The sequence below is a fragment of the Dryobates pubescens genome, chromosome 3 (assembly GCF_014839835.1).
Source record: "Dryobates pubescens isolate bDryPub1 chromosome 3, bDryPub1.pri, whole genome shotgun sequence".
NCBI lineage: Eukaryota > Metazoa > Chordata > Aves > Piciformes > Picidae > Dryobates > Dryobates pubescens.
The window spans coordinates 1,267,972-1,280,802 of record NC_071614.1 but is presented as its reverse complement, the minus strand read 5'-3'; the positions used below and the strand labels follow the sequence as shown (position 1 = coordinate 1,280,802).

At 48.2% G+C, this 12,831-nt stretch overlaps 1 protein-coding gene across 2 annotated transcripts in view; it reads right to left on the bottom strand.

The window, feature by feature from the left end:
* Positions 1-12,831, bottom strand: part of PDE7A (phosphodiesterase 7A) — a 51,652-nt gene that overhangs the window by 19,633 nt on the left and 19,188 nt on the right. For both annotated transcript variants that reach the window (XM_054179088.1, XM_054179091.1), the window contains exon 2: positions 2,586-2,646. In XM_054179088.1, coding sequence (XP_054035063.1) covers positions 2,586-2,646 — 61 coding nt within the window. The remainder of the gene's footprint in view (positions 1-2,585; positions 2,647-12,831) is intronic.

The following is a 12,831-nucleotide window of genomic DNA, read 5'->3' as shown; positions in this document are numbered from 1 at the left end:
TTTGGTTTGTGTGCCCTTAAAAGTGGCTCTTTCAAAGGGCTCCTGGAAAGGCTGCCACACCAGAGGGCTTTCTGAAGCCTTGGTGCCAATGGGCTCCCACTGGAACAGCCTGAAAACGTTCAAGGAAGCAACTCTCCAGTCTGCACGAGTGGAGAGGCAGAGGGAGGTGTCCCAGATACTCAGCTTTGTATTTTTGGTCTGCTACAATAAACACCCTGTTGAGGTCCACTTTATTAGTAGCTACACTCTGTTTGGGATAATAACCAAGCAAGTAAAAGGCAAAACCTCTTGTGACTGTGCCTAACTTGCAGCTGTATCACACCTGAGGGCTCCTTACAGCTTACTCTGCTGAAGTGCATTAAGACAAATACGAAAGACTAAACCAAAGCTCTGACAATTCTGCAGGGGAAATGCAGCACTTCCATTTTCTTGCAAGAAAATGGAATACCTTCACTCCTGAATCCACTCTGACCTGGCTGCTCCTACAGACTGCTGTGTCCAACTGCTCAGCTTTCAGGCTGCTCTTTGCTACAGTCCCTTTATGAATCAAACAGCAATAAATCTGTAAATAGCTGCTAACTCCTGCAGGAGAGCAGAGGGAACACCAGGGGAAATCAAGTGATCACCCACAAGTGAGAAATCCTTCCAAAGCCTCACTGCCTCTGAACAGCAGCAGCTGCCAGCAAGCCAGCCACACCAAGCACCCAGCACATCCTCTGATCATTAACTGCAAGGAGAGAATGAGGGAAAATTTCACTTCCTTCACATTCTGGATACATTCCAGTTCTGCCCAGGAGAACAGCCCAGGACTTCTCCTACAGTGCTTTGCTCTCCTCTGGATTTACTCAGGCATTAGCACAAAGCCTCCTGCAGAAGGGATGGGTTAACCACTTCATGGGACTGCTCAGCTTCCACAGTAGCAACAGAAACCAGAAATGAAGGATTCCTTTCTCACAGGCTGAGTTTCTATCCCTAGCAGAGCAAGTTTAAAAGGATAAACCAGACATATACTTCCAGTACCTTTAATTCAAGCATATCAGTGCAGGGGAAGTAAATCATCACAGATTGCCACTGTACTCAGTCTGCAAGATTTTGAAGCAGAAACCCCAACTCTTCTAATTGCAGCACAAACTAAATTGAGTTTTAAAAACGATCACAAAATTAAGACAACAAAAGCCCCTCAGGCCTGAACTGACTTCCTTTTTCTTCTGGTTAGAGCAGGGAAAAAAATAAATCACATTTTGAAGTATGCTAGTGTTCAGCCTACCAGAAGGAGGATTGAAAATTAAAAGGTTCTTTTAACTTTTTTAAATGACTCCAATTTCCAGCAGCAGCAGCAGCAACAAGCAGCAGCTTTCCCAGGCAGCACTCAGCTGCCCAGCGTCTGCTGTCCTCCGCCTCTTTAAGCCTCCAAAGCAACTCAGGACAGGCTCCTAGCAGAAACCCTTCAGCAGGCAGTGCTGTGCTGTTAACAATCTCAAGCTTCAAATAAAAGAAGTCAAAGTGGTTGAGAGGATCAGCTGGATTTCTAGGTGCACAGGCACATGGGTGCCTCCACACCTGGGCTACCAGGAGATGTGGGCACGGAGGGAGAGCTCACAACTGCAAACTCGCAGGCAAGGCAGTGAGGAGTTTCTGGGGACCTTAAGAACCACAGAATGGTTTGGGTTGGAAGGAACCTCCAAAGGTCATCCAGTCCAACCTCCCTGAAGTCAGCAGGGACATCCTCCAGCTACAGCAGGTTGCTTAGAGCCTTGTTGAGCCTGACCTTGAATGTCTCCAGGGATGGGGCCTCAATCACCTCCCTGGGCAACCTGTTGCAGTGTTCCAGCAGCCTCCTGGTGCAGAACTTGTTCCTCACATCCAGTCTCAATCTGCTCTGTCCTCATTTCAAACTATTACCTCTCATCCTACCACTGCTGCAGGCATACACTGTTAGCTCATGTCCAGTTTCTCACCCACCAGCACCCCCAAGTCTTTTCTGCAGGGCTGTTCTCTATCTCCTCACCCTCCAGCCTGGACTGGTATCTGGGATTGCCCTGACCTAGGTGCATTGTTTCAAACCCACAATTATTTTATCAATACAAGCAATGGATCCAAATATTCTCTTCAGAACACCTTGAGCATTTCATAGTCTCACTTTTGAGGGTTTTAAAAGTCTGTGGTAAGCTTCACACAAATGTTCTCTGCACTTTAAGCAGAAGAGTCCCAGACAGAGGTGAGACAAATTCCATTGTAGAAATACAAATCACTCAGGAGTCACCTGGAAAACTCCACTTCTACCAAAGACATCAGATTCATTAGAAGAACTTTACATTTTCTTTAATACAGGAGTAAAACATCTGGTGAGAACTCTTCATTTTAGTTAGTGTGAAACATCTGCCACAAAGGTTAATGCAGGAACAGCAAGAGAAAAGTCACCACGCAACCCAGCCAGCCCCACAGCCACCACAACCCAGACCCTTCTAAGCAATCTAACCAGCACAAAGGGAATGAGAAGTTGACACAAGAGTCAGCTGTAAACCCGTCCTTGGAAGTCCATCCCAGGCCTCAGAGCTCTGCAGTAGAGAAGCTGCTGTGCTTACCTAGCATACGAATGTAGAGCGCGGTCTGGTCGGAGCTGTCATAGGAAATTGCTCCACGTCTCTGCCAAAAAAAAGGAAACAAAGTCATGGTTTAGGCAGGTCAGAGCTCAACTGTTTGCAATCTGAGATGAAGATAAACTATCACTTGTCCACTTGCAACTTAGCAAGAGCCCCGGAGCAGGCTGCCCAGAGAGGCTGTGGAGTCTCTTTCTCTGGAGAGATTCCAAACCCATCTGGATGTGTTCCTGTGTGCCCTGCCCTGGGTGATCCTGCTCTGGCAAGGGGATTGAACTCAGCCTCTGCAGGTCCCTTCCAAGCCCTACCATTCTGTGATTCCATGAACAAATTCCTTAGATCATTAGGTGAGGTTCATAACCACCCTGCTCCTTTCCAGGCATGAGCGCAGTCATCTGAACAGGGTGGGCTGGTTTGCTTCAGCACTGAAGCCAGAGAGAGATCTGGGCAGGATTGTTTATACAGGGCTGCCACTTTGAAAAGCTCACCTTCGATTTCAGTTTCACACCAGAGTGTCATTTACCCTTCCAGAGGGCAGTACAGTAAGAGAAGCTTTTATTTCTCCTCTTTTTTAGCACAGGTTTAAGGAAAAGGAGTGGAAGAAGTTCAAACTGCAGCAGCAGATCATTAACCCTTCCAGACCACCACCACCACAGGGACTCCCTGCAGGCAGGCGAAGGAAACATCTACCAAAAGAGGAGATTTTTCAGGAAGCTCTGCCTTAAAATCTTTTCCCAAGAGGACAGGAAGTTACTAAAGGCCATGCAAGGGGGGTGAGGTGCCAAAATAGCACAGAGAGAGAGGTCTTCAAAGGGAAACCGCTTCAGTGATGCTGGGGAGCACAGCCCGGAACGCCTGGAAACGGAGCACCTGCTGCTGTTTGTGCCAAACACAGACGTTTCCACTCATGTATCAGTTTTAGCTCCCAGCTCTCCCAAGCCAGTTCAGAGCACAGCACCAGCAGCACTGGTGGGCACTTGGGCTGAGCAAGCACCGACTCACTGGTGTTTGGACCGCCGAGAGGAACAACTGCTGGCCTCATGCTCTAACAGCTGAGGGAAGGCTGCTGAGCCGGTGGCCTCCGAGGCTCAGCGCTGCCATCCAGAGAACCACCTCTGCTCTCTGGGGGAGTACACAGCACTCACTCTGCACCTCAGGCGTTTGTTCAGAAGCCAGAGGGCAGCAACACACCCAGGCAGGTGGTTTTACCTTCTGGGGGCTTTACTACCCAAGTGATTTGCCCAACAAGCAGAGGACTGGTTTCAGGGAGAAAAGCAGCAGCTCTTTGGAGCTTGCTCTCATGCAGTTGTGGTTGTGCTGCTCCCAACAGGCTTCTCTCTTTTTCTTTCATAGAATCCCAGAATGGTTTGGGTTGGAAGGGACTTTCAAGATCACCTAGTTCCAGTCCCCTGCCCTGGGCAGGGACACCTTCCACTAGTCCAGGCTGCTCAAGGCCAAGCTTTGAAACCATTTAAGATTCTAAGACAGCTGATCAACTCCAAGTCCCCTGAATGACAAACCAATCAGCCCAGATTTCTCCAGCCATACTGACTCCAAAGCAAGCCTGGCCTTGAGCACAGTCCTCAGAATTATTTCCAGTGATTCCAAGTTCCACACTAAGGTCTGATCCAGGGTTTCCCACAAGGCATTTACCTACTCCACAAGACAAGCTTTTCCTCACTAAAAACGCTGGGAAATGGTCTTTTACACCACTTAAACTGTGGCTGAACTCGGGGAAGGCACTGCAGAACACCAGCCCTGCTGTCATGTGCTGCATCCTTCACTGGAGTTCAGCACTCTGAGGGTTCACCAAAGCAGTACCCAGACAAGGTTCCTGTCAGGAAGGTGACACTAACCAGCTGGAGGCATCAGAGATCCCCTGCAAGCACCTGAGTGTGGCAGGTTTGTATTTTCCCCCCACATAAAGCTGTTTCCCAGGAGCAGCTCCCAAGGCACTCAGCCATAAATTCAGCTGCTTTGAGTGATAGCTACCAACACCAGTGACACCTTAACAGCAGCTGCAGGGCATTTTCTCTTAGACACCCCAGCAGGTCAAGAGAGCTGATTCTGCCCCTCTGCTCTGCTGAGACCTCACTCACAGCGCTGTGTCCAGCTCTGGAGCCCCAAACACAGGCAGGACACAGACCTGATGGAGAGAGTCCAGAGGAGACCACAAAGATGATCAGAGGCTGGAGCACCTCTCCTATCAGGACAGGTTGAGAGACTTGGGTTCAGCCTGGGGAAGAAATGCTCCAAGGAGACCTTAGAGCTGCATTTCAGTATCTGAAGAGGACCTACAGGAAGGCTGGGGAGGGACTGTTCAGAAGGGCCTGTGGGGATAAGGACAAGGGGCAATGGTCTGAAATTGGAGCAGGGCAGATTTAGGTTGGACAGCAGGAGGAAGTTCTGCACAATGAGAGTGGTGAAACACTGGAACAGGTTGCCCAGGGATGTGGTTGAAGCTCCATCCCTGGGGACATTCAAGACTCAACGTGGACCTGGGCAGCCTGATCTAGCTGGAGATGTCACTTCTGACTGCAGGGAGGCTGGACATGATGACCCTCAAGGGTCTCTTCCAACCCAATGCAATCTGTGACTGTGCATCATGTGGCATCTTAAGATTTACCCAAAGGTTTATCAACACAGAAACTTCAAGATTCAACAAAAACAGACAAAACAAGAGCTTGAAAACTCATCAGAAAACAGAGTTGGGGGGGTAGAGCTTGGTTGACTTGAACTCAGAACTCTAGAACTCAGAGTAGCAGGAAGGCTCAAAAGCAGCAGGAAATAGGAGGAATGGATGAGCACCAAAGGAATTCTTGAAGAGAAAGATCAGGCATCAGCCCATTTAAAAACACAGCCCCCAAGAGCAGAGGCATTAATGCCTAATGCACTGTGGCAGCTACCTGGAATCCCTCCTTTTTCCCACCTGAACACGATCTTTGACACCCTTATTATGGGGGCAACCCTTTATAAATGGAAAGGAAGTATGAACCCCTTATCATGGGGACAGTTCTGCTCCTCAGCATGAGAACAGGAATTGCTAACTCTGACACCAGCACACATTTTGCAAACAGAGGCATCTCAGATGGGAAGGTTACAAAGTGAAGCAGCCAGCACTTCACCCAGGCAAACAGAACTGGTATTTCCACTCCTGTAACCCTGAAATCAACACCACAAAAAGGATATCCTGTCCAGGAAGCAAAATGCACTGATTTCTACTATTCTCACTAAGTTTTAAGTGGTTCCTTCTTTCCACGAAGCCTTTAAAGGCCTAGGAAGCTGCAGCTCTTGCTAGCAAAGCCCTGCCATTCAGAAGCCATTTCAGCTCCCTGCTCCCCCTCACTGGCACTGCTACAAACACACTTCAAGGCCAGGCAGAAGTTGAGAGCCACAAAATCATGTATGAACACTTAACAAACAATCTCTAATGACTAATGATGTGTTGCCAAAAAAAAGCAGAAGGAAAAGCAGGTACTCCTGAAGTTCTTAATGACTTCTTTCCTCCCAGGCTGCTTAAAAGCCCCAGTTAGTCGAAGCAGAGTAACAACCTGGCCTACCTTAGCAGTAATCCATTTGATAAGGCTCAGAGCTAAGCACCAGATCAATGCAATTCCCATTGGATCTCGCCACAGACCCGAGGCATAATCTCCTCCCCGATCCCAGCCCGTGCTGGAAGCAGTGTGAGGGCTGAGGAGCAGCAGGCAGGGGCTGCCTGCACCCAGCAGCTGCTGTCAGCTGACGGCCAAGCAATGTGCTCCACGTGAGCGGCGCTGCCCAGCGTCCCACTGCCAGCTCCACGCTCAACGCCAAGCTCTTACAACCAGAGGCCACAGGCAGGAGTAAGGCCTCAGCAAGCCCCACAGAAGTGCTAAAGGAAATGGAAGTCATCATCAGGTGCTCCTGAAACACATTTTAATACAGCAAAACGCTGGTGAGACTCTGGAACAGGTTGTGGCTGCCCCTTCCTGGAAGTGTCCAAGGCCAGGCTGGATGAGGCCTTGAGCAGCCTGGGCTGGTGGGAGGTGTCCCTGCCCATGGCAGGGGTTGGAACTGGATGAGCTTCAAGGTTCCTTCCAACCCAAATCATTCTATGAATCTATGACCAGAGCTGATTCAGGACAGCAGGCTACGAAGTGCCTGTTTCCAGCGATCTCTCCGGGGCTGACACCCACAAGCTGCCTTTGGCTCTGCCACCTGGAGAGCCACTGTGAACTGGACTTCAAAACATCCCAGACTGATAGAATGGGCTGGAAGATAAACCATCTGCTGCCAAGGTCTTTACACCTGTGTTGTATAAAGACCAGCAGAGGCTTTTTGCAGGCCACATTAATTCAAACTTCCTGAACTGGAGCCTACAGGAGCTGCAAAGCTGCCAGAAAGGACCAGGAATTGGTCAAACCCCTGGGACTCTACCAAGGATTAGAGTGCATTTGGTACACACAAGACATGGCAAGGCTCAGTTTCTGTTGGAAGGAGCCCAGTTAGCAGATACTGAAGGCACTCTGGAAAACAAGCCCCTGAAGCTGATAAACAGGGACAATGAGGTGATTTGCTTGGAGCCTGAGCTCTCCTCCAAATAAAACTCTCACACAAATAGCCTTAAACACTTTGAAAGGTCAAGTATTTCTCTCTGTCACCACTATTTTCAATCCCTGAGCAGTCTTCTCTCTTTTCATGTCTCAAAAACACATGGAGGTGTTTGTGGAGCGTGGGGATGGTCTTGCACAGAGCAAACCTTTTCTCCACTGATCTGGAAACACAACATTATCCCAGCAACCCCAGTGGCACCAAGGAACCACCCTTTCCCTCCTTTGTCTTCCCACAGTAAGTGGTGCAATCCAGGAGCCTCCTCTTACTGGAAGCTTTTCTTAAACCCATTGTCTCATGCAGCAGTTTCATACCAGAAGACAGAAATAAAAGCCCTTGCCCATCTGTTGAGCACCACTCCAGCACTGCCTGCTTTAACTGTGGCTTGGAACAGGAAAGCCTTTCGGAAATAGGATTCCAAATTTGGGGACAAAGGAAGACCCAAAAGTGTGAGAAGTAGGGGAACTCACCAAGGAAGCTGAAGTGCTGCTTCTGGGGAAAGCACTGCCTTGAACAGCATTCATGATGAGCAGGATTGCTAACAGCAGCAAAGCTACAGGGAAGTAAATGATGGTTTACAAGCACCCAAAGCAAGGAGAGGAGCAGGAGAGGGAAGGGATTCTGCCCCTCTGCTCTGCTGAGACCCCACCTGCAGCACTGCATCCAGAGGGACATGGGGCTGCTGGAGTAGGTTCAGAGGCCACAAAGATGATCAGAGGGCTGGAGAACCTCCCCACACCATGAACAGCTATCACAAGCTGCATGTTTGGTCTGAAAAATCAGAGACCTTCCTCAGGCTGCTTCACTTTCTCCCTTCTGTTTTCCCTCTCTGATTTTTAGCAAGTTCTTTTTCAGCTTTTCTAGAACTCATTTTCTCAGTGCATGCAGAGATCTCATGTTTGATGGGGACTGGAAATCTTGCCTTAACACTCAAGAGCTAGCACACAAGTCATTCTCTGGTTCCTCTGGCCTTGCCATCAGCTGCAAGATCCAAGTGCAATCACTGTCTCTTTCCATTTTCAAACAGCAATCTCCCAATGACCTCAATGCAAGCTTAATGCTATGTGACAGTGGGGATGCATCTGAGCAGCAAAACGCAGGTTTTGCTACCTTTCTTGTGTTTGCTGAGTAAACCTTCCTGTGCAATTCCTTCCAAGGCCAGCAGAAAGCATCTGGGGGCTCACAGAGCTCTTACCCAGGTTCCACTAAGGAATCTGCTGAAGACACCATCGTGAGACTGGCATCTCATGGGCCCAGCTCCTATGGACTCAAAGCAGCTTTCCATTCACATATCATTTGCAAGGATCCCATGATTTCCATTCCTCCCATGGATGCTCCCAGCCATCTGCAAGGCTGCACATGGAAGCCCACTCCCCCCTATCAGCGTACTCTGGTCTCTGAGGCAGCAAGTGCAAGGGCCCAGTTTTACTGGTGGATCTCTAAATCCCCATCTGTTCCCATCCTTTTCTCTTTCTCTTTTTAAATCCATTCCAGCAGTCCTGAAGAATGACTCAGTGTTGCCTTACAAACCCCAGCAGCTACTATAGCTACTGAAGAGGCTTTAAAAGCTCCCCCCCACGAAAACCATTTCATTAACACCTACAGGAAAGGCAGAGCTGAGGCGGCAGCACCACCGTATTTCAGACATCATGATGCTCCTGTTGAAGTGCAGCAGGGCTTCTCAGATCTGCATGAAGCCTCCTGTGGTGATGGAGAAGTTCAAGGCCCGCTGCTAATCTCCCTGCCTTTGCAGACTGACCTGATTTCACACACTTGTACACCTGGCCCAGAAATGAGATCTCCGTGGAGTCTCCTTTGCCCTTCAAATGGCACAGAACAGGCAGAGAACGGCAGCTTGTGGCACACTGATTTCTAGGCTACACTTCTGACTTGTTATGGACCAGCCAGGGAAGTTAAAAATGTAAAGACAGCAGAGGAATAAACCCATCATTTACCAGCTCATCAGCATGGAGTGACAAACCCCACAGCTCTCAACTCATTTCCATCCTTTCATCGCTTCTCTCCCTCATTATCTATCATGTGTGATCTCTCTCTCCAGCAGACTTCACTAACAAAGAATAATTAAATGGTAATCTGTGAGAAGGATTCTTGTAACAACTGTGGGCTGCTATTACTGCAGCCCAACCCAACCACTGAATGCTGCACTCCAGGGAAAAATCAATTCCAACTATTCTAGCTGCTTAGTAATCGAGCTACACATCAGCTAGTAAGCAATAGGCAAGGAAAATTAAAGGCAGTTACAGAATTCACCTCCTTTACTACACAGAAGCCATCATTGCTGTTTATTGCAACTAAACTCCGAAGCCTGGCTGAGCTTAAACCAAGAACTTAGAACTCCAAGGCCAGGTTGGATGAGGCCTTGAGCAATCTGCTCTAGTGGGAGGTGTCCCTGCCCATGGCATGGGGGCTGGAACTCAATCTTCAAGGTCCCTTCCAACCTAAAGCATTCTATGAGTCTAAAACTCCAGAGCAGGGACTCCCAAAGCCAAGGAAGGCTATAGATGCAGAGAGAGGAATTTAGCAATTCCCTGAAAGATCACTTTTCAGTTTCAGAGATCTTCCAGTTCAGTTTTCAGTAAGACAGGAGAAGAATTTTCCTTAGAAAAGGAAGGATCTGGTCTCTGTGAAGGAAGCCAACCACCTATATGCCTCAACTGTAACACAGAATGGTCTGGGTTTGACGGGACCTCCAAAGGTCATCCAGTCCAACCCCCTTACAGTCAGCAGGGACATCCTCCACTAGGGCAGGTTGCTCAGAGCCTTGAAGATCTCCAGGGATGGAGCCTCAACTCCCTCCCTGGGCAACCTGTTGCAGTGTTCCAGCAGCCTCATGGTGCAGAACTTGTTCATAACTGGCAGGATCAGCACAGTGTCCAGTTCAAGAGAAACAAGGAATCACTGGAGGGAGTCCCATAGAGGATACAAAGATGAGGAGCAGACTGGAGGATCTCTGACATGAGACATCCTCTGTATAGCTCTTTGTGGGCTAATCAGTTGAAGAGATTGAACAAAACCAAACTAAAAGCTTTTGTCTGGCCTGTGGGTGACGTCCCACAGCAGAGAGCTCACCTCCCTCTAAGCCTAAGGAACATCCACCTGCCTGGTTCTGGACTGGCAAATTCTCCTTAGTCCAGCATGCTGAAAGCCATTTCAGCATTCCCCTAGGCACAGGGGCGTATGCCACAGCTCAGAAAAACAATGCAACATGGTAAGAAGACTGTAATAAAATAACCTTTGTTTCTGGTTCCTTGCTAGCCATTACACTGAACTACTCTGTTGTCAAAAAAGATTACATTTCCAGGGGAAAGCTGGAAGTCTCATTAATAAATTAAGCAGAGATGGCAAAAGAACATCTGAAATGAATCACCTAAGGGCTTTCATTTCATCTCCTGTGATCGCTGCCATTAAATGAACTGAAGGACTACACAGGACCAACACTGAAGCTGGTCCCACCGTGTGCTATCCAACTCACAAATCAATAGAGGATTGTATTTGTGAATGAAAATGAGAATTAACTTCAACAGTCAGCACAGAGTTCCTAGAGAGATCCAGGGAAGGATCACACACCCCATGCCCAAGCGTTTCACAGAAGAGCAAAGCACAAACCCAAGCAGCAACACCAAGCGCCTGGGATACGAAAGAGCTGAAGAGAAGTGATGTCGGCCATCTACATTCAGCTCCTTTCACCCCAACAATCATTGCAAGCTCAAAAACCCAACACCAAGCAAAAGAAAACCCCAGCATTAGCAGAGGGAGTTTCAGCTACAGTGTCCTCTCCAGAGAAAATCCACCTGGAGACTCACCTGCACCAAACTCTTCTTTCAGCACTTGCCTGCGCACCACAGCCAAAAACCGCTTGGAGCCCTCCATGCATTTCCCCAACACCTAATTAAATCTACACCTGTTAAGGGTAAGCTGCCCAATTTCAGCAAAACTGGTTAAGCAGACCAGTTTCAGCTGAACTGGTAAGCCCTGGACAGGCTCTAAGGAGCTGGTGAGCTGACAGCCAGCCCTTGCAAGACCTCCCCTTGCCAGCAAAGGTATTTTCATGCACACCCGAGTTTTTCAAGACATTTACACATTTGTAGAGCATGAAGCAACTGCCTTCCCCTAACACTGGGTGCAAGCAACCCATGAATCTAAAGGCTTCTCATCAAAGCCCTCAGCTATTCAATCCAGCATCTCGCCCACTCTAGCTAAAGCTGACCCAGTAACAGCCAGAGCTATTCAGCGGTGTTGTGGCTTCAGTCTGCAGGTGTTGCACTGAAAAAGGCTACTGTGTTTGAGACCAAAATACACTGACAAGGTTCAGCCCCCCATTACAGAGACCTCAGCACAAGAAGTTTCTTTCTTTTGAGCACAGAGGAAGAGGTTTTAGTTTGTTTTACATACATCGGTGCTAAGAGGCAGCTGACAAAGGAACAGAGGAATTAAAAGCTCAAAACTAATAGGAAAAAAAAACAACCCAATGACTGCAGTCCCCTGTTAGGGGGAGGCATGGAAGGAAGGATGGCAACAGGCATACAAAGGAATTGGTCTATTAATAGACTGATATATTTCTTATACACTTCACAACTGACAGAGAAAGAAGGTGGAAAGCTGATAAAAGTTTAGGGATGTCTTCAGCTGCAACTAAAATGCTTCCACAGCCTTCTCCACCACACAAGATTTTCATACCGGCCTCTCAGCATTCAACTCCAGCCTGCATTTTATGGCATTTAGAACATCTCAAGGCCTCCTACAATTAAAACCCACTTTGAAATACTTCTTCTTGCAGGGATTTCACAGCAGCAACCCTCTGAATTTAATGTTCCAGTGTGGAAGGCAAGAAGATGCTCCTTCCAGCGAGCTGGAGAACCTGGCACGGAAATAAAGCTCCTTCGACAGGATCGGAGAGGTTTGCGTCGGCGAAAGCGAGTTCCACCGCGCCCGAGCGATCCCGCAGGGATGCTGAGAGCAAGCCACACAATTATTATATTGTTTTCTTCAAGAAGCAAGAATTGTAGCAGTACCAACAAGAATGTTTCTCTCTGAAGCTCCTTGCCACCCACTGGACACCTGTCAGTCTTGGCACTGGCCTTGATGTGCCCATGTAAAGAAGATTTTGCATGGCGTAGCCCTCTCTTGACCAAATTAGGCTAACCTCATCTGCATTGACATCAGTGCCTATAATTTTGGAATCTCATCGACAGAAATAGCTTTATCACAGGGCCCAGCATACAAATTAAGCATCTGTATAGGGCATGCTGAACTTGGGGAAGTGATGAAAAGCTGGAGTGGAAAAATCTTCGCATACGCTTTGAAGCTCTAATTAAGGCAACAGTTAACGGCTTGGGGTGAATTTATTATTCGAAGGCTTGGGTTTAATTCACTTGCAGTCTTCTGTTTGCACACAAAACCTCTCATTTTTAACCCCAAACTTCGAATGGTGTTGAGTTTTGCAGTGAGTATTTCAGGTGTTTAGGAATCAGGCTGCTTCCTGGCATGAAGGTTTGGCCTCAGCAATCTTGGGAGGCCTTCCCCAACCCAAACGATTCTGTGGCACCAGATCCCACTTTTGCCTTCAAATGTGAGGTCTCACTCTTCCCAGAGTCTGAATTTCAGCTTGGTACAGGATTGA